A 3,390-nucleotide genomic window follows, 5' to 3' on the forward strand; every position below is an offset into this window, starting at 1 on the left:
ATAATTTCTGAAAATTGTAGAGAAAATTTTCAAGAAATCGAATTTTCACAATTTTTTTAATTTAACCATTACGTTGTAAAACGGAAAATAAACTTATCAACTTAAAAAAATTGTATCTCAAAAACGACCAGAGATTTTTAAGAACGGTTTGTTGCATTAACAATTAGACACTTTCGTTTATGAGTTCTGAAAATTGCTGAAAAAAATGTTGAGAAATCGAATTTTCACGAATTTTTGAATTTAATGCTATAACCAACACTTTATAAAACAATAAAAAATTTTGTGAAAGATTTTGGTAGAAACAAGGAAGGTTGAGAATTTTTATGAATCAAAATGTTTTTAATACTTTCTATTACACATCAAATTTATAAATATTAATGAAACGTGTAAATACACATAATAATATGTTTATTCTTGAAAACTTTGCATTAAAGTGAAAAGTGAAAAAGCAGCTTGCATCATCTAAAACAAAACAATATTTAATAACACACCCAAATATTAAAAAAAATTCGTACCTTTAGAAACATATTTAAATCTAAAATCCATAATCCAGCAACTAACTCAACTTTTGATTGTGCCATCATTATAATCATACACAGCGATTTTGTAAATTTATTATTGTGCTCAAGATGCCAATCGTAATCAAAAGCTGCATGTGCTAAACTATTAGCTTGTTCGGAAATTTTTTCCCCTGCTAAACAATACGTGAAAATTTGTAATGTTAAAGTCATAAAATAAACGCAATAATTCGCAGCTAACGAATAACTTTTAGCCATCCTCCCAGTTCCGATGGTGTAAATACCAATGCAAACCGAAGCAACTGATCCACTCATTTGATTCATATTAAGGGTTGAATAAACCGTGTTGATGTCTTTAATAAATTTTATAACAAGATTGTGTTGGTAAACCAACATAGAAATTCGATCCATCAAAGCTTTTTGGTCGTTAACCCCATTTTTAACGTCTTTAAGGTTGTTTATACCATATTTAATTTTTTCTAATTCACAATAAGCCATTGTTAAGAACCCAAAAAATAATCCATCAAAACCGCTGATTGTTACACACATAAATATAAAACCGAGTACTTCCATAAAATAATTTAAATAAAAACAAGTGTGGCTTTTGTTACTATCGCAAATCGTGTGCCAAGGAATCGATAAAGTTTGAATCATCACCAAAGGTTTAATACAAAACGTAAAACATGTTAAAAAAAGCAAGATTAGCATCGTTTTGAAACCTTTCGCGGTTTGAGCGTGGATATTTGAAACTATATTTTTGCACTCTTCCCCAAAAATGTCTAAAGGCCAAAATGCTTCGGTTGATTTTATTAAATTTGCGTAAGTTTTTCCATCGACGAGTAACATGAAATATTTTGCGAACATCTAAAATTTAATAAATTAATTATTTTAATTAAGTTGTTGTAATTTTAACTTGATAAAATCCGACGAATCCAATCATTGCTTCAGCCATAACTTCAACGTTTAAAATAACTTGGGTTGTTAATAATTTCGTCGAGGCGTAACAACACATCAAAAAAATTAAAATCCTTAAATATCTTAGTTTGTCTTTGATGATTGGGTGAATACCAACTATTGTTAGGTACTTTAAAGCTGAAGGAATTAATGGACTTTGATCCATGTTTCTAGAGAACTAAAATGAGTGGTGAATTTTTTTAATCTTTTTATATAAAGCTTTGTGACATATATTACTGGGTAATTATCCAATTATGTCCGGGTAATTGGTGCAGTAAAATTGGTGGTTGGAAATTAGCGGAGCTGAATAATTTATTTTGCTGGAAAATTAGATGAATTTAAAGGAAAAAAAAAGTCGTGATAGACCTTGAACTTTTCCGTATCCCATCCTAAATCAACATGTTTTTTATAACCCCCAAGTGTGTTTTTAAGAAAATCTCCTTTTTTGAGACACGAAGACCCTTGACTAAAAAAAAAATATATAAAAAGAACCCGTGGCATGACAAACGCTTTTCCGGAAACGACGTTTGAATAACATTCGGTGAAATATTGAAAACAACGCGCTAAATAAATCCGTTAAAGCATGTCAGGTACCGGGTGGGAGTTGCAATCATTTTCGAGCTGAAATATGAAGAAATAAATCAACTAATGGCGGACGGGATTGCGCTAAATTTCGTATATGTACAATTCTACAATTGCCCGTTCACGCATGTGCTCGTAATGCATATATCATTGTGAACCAAAAAAAAATTAACCCTCAATGTGAATCATTCGAACATGTGTGTTTTGTATATCGACACAACTCATGATATGACTATTAATAGTAATTAAATTTTTTTTTAGGATTTTAAGAATATGGATAATTTAATATAAGTTAATGTTTTTGAAAATCTTTTTTGGCTTTTGAGATACAAGTTTTTTAAGTTTTTTCTTGTTTTATAAGTTATTGATTTTATAGAATTAAATTCAAAAATTCATGAAAATTCGATTTCTTAACATTTTTTTCTGCAATTTTCGGAATTCATAAACAAAAGTGTCTAATTGTTAATGTCACAAACCGTTCTTGAAAAGCTCTGGTGGTTTTTGAGATACAAATTGTTTAAGTTGATAAGTTTATTTTCCGTGGTAAAGGTGGTTAAATTAAAAAATTTGTGAAAATGCAATTTCTTGGAAATTTTCACTACAATTTTCAGAAATTATAAATGAAAGTGTCAATTTTTTAATGCAACAAACGGTTTTTGAAAATCTCTTTTGGTTTTTGAGATACAAATGTTTTAAGTTTTTCTTTACTGTATCATAAGGTGTTGGTTATAGCATTAAATTCAAAAATTCGTGAAAATTCGATTACTTAACATTTTTTTCTGCAATTTTCAGAACTCATAAACGAAAGTGTCTAATTGTTAATGCAACAAACCGTTCTTGAAAATCTCTGGTGGTTTTTGAGATACAATTTTTTTAAGTTGATAACTTTATTTTCCGTTTTACAACGTTAAAATAAAAAATTTGTGAAAATGCGATTTCTTGGAAATTTTCTCTACAATTTTCAGAAATTATAAATGAAAGTGTCAATTTTTTAATGCAACAAACCGTTTTTGAAAATCTCTTTTGGTTTTTGAGATACAAGTTCCTTAAGTTTTTTTACTGTTTTATAAGGTGTTAGTTACAGCATTAAATTCATAAATTCGTGAAAATTCGATTTCTTAACATTTCTTTCTGCAATTTTCAGAACTCATAAACGAAAGTGTCTAATTGTTAATGCAACAAACCGTTCTTGAAAATCTCTGTTGGTTTTTGAGATACAATTTTTTTAAGTTGATAACTTTATTTTCCGTTTTACAACGTTAAAATAAAAAATTTGTGAAAATGTGATTTCTTGGAAATTTTCTCTACAATTTTCAGAAATTATAAATGAAAGTGT

At 28.4% G+C, this 3,390-nt stretch overlaps 1 protein-coding gene across 1 annotated transcript; it reads right to left on the minus strand.

Annotated features, from left to right (window-relative positions):
* Positions 1-408: 408 nt before the first annotated feature.
* LOC111418387 (odorant receptor 82a-like) lies at positions 409-1,638 on the minus strand. Its single transcript, XM_023050922.2, has 3 exons — positions 1,432-1,638; positions 516-1,382; positions 409-462 (listed from the first exon to the last, which is right to left on the minus strand). Exons 1-3 carry the CDS (start codon positions 1,636-1,638, stop codon positions 409-411), a joined length of 1,128 nt encoding a protein of 375 aa, XP_022906690.2.
* Positions 1,639-3,390: the final 1,752 nt, after the last annotated feature.

The sequence above is a fragment of the Onthophagus taurus genome, chromosome 11, assembly GCF_036711975.1.
Source record: "Onthophagus taurus isolate NC chromosome 11, IU_Otau_3.0, whole genome shotgun sequence".
Lineage (NCBI taxonomy): Eukaryota > Metazoa > Arthropoda > Insecta > Coleoptera > Scarabaeidae > Onthophagus > Onthophagus taurus.

Excerpts from the sequence above, each read along its gene's own strand:
- LOC111418387 (XM_023050922.2), bottom strand. The coding sequence starts at position 1,638 with ATGGATCAAAGTCCATTAATTCCTTCAGCTTTAAAGTACCTAACAATA. Across the intron at positions 1,383-1,431 it reads GATTCGTCGGATTTTATCAA|ATGTTCGCAAAATATTTCAT; the intron begins GTTAAAATTACA and ends ATTAAATTTTAG. Across the intron at positions 463-515 it reads ATTTAAATATGTTTCTAAAG|ATGATGCAAGCTGCTTTTTC; the intron begins GTACGAATTTTT and ends GTTTTGTTTTAG.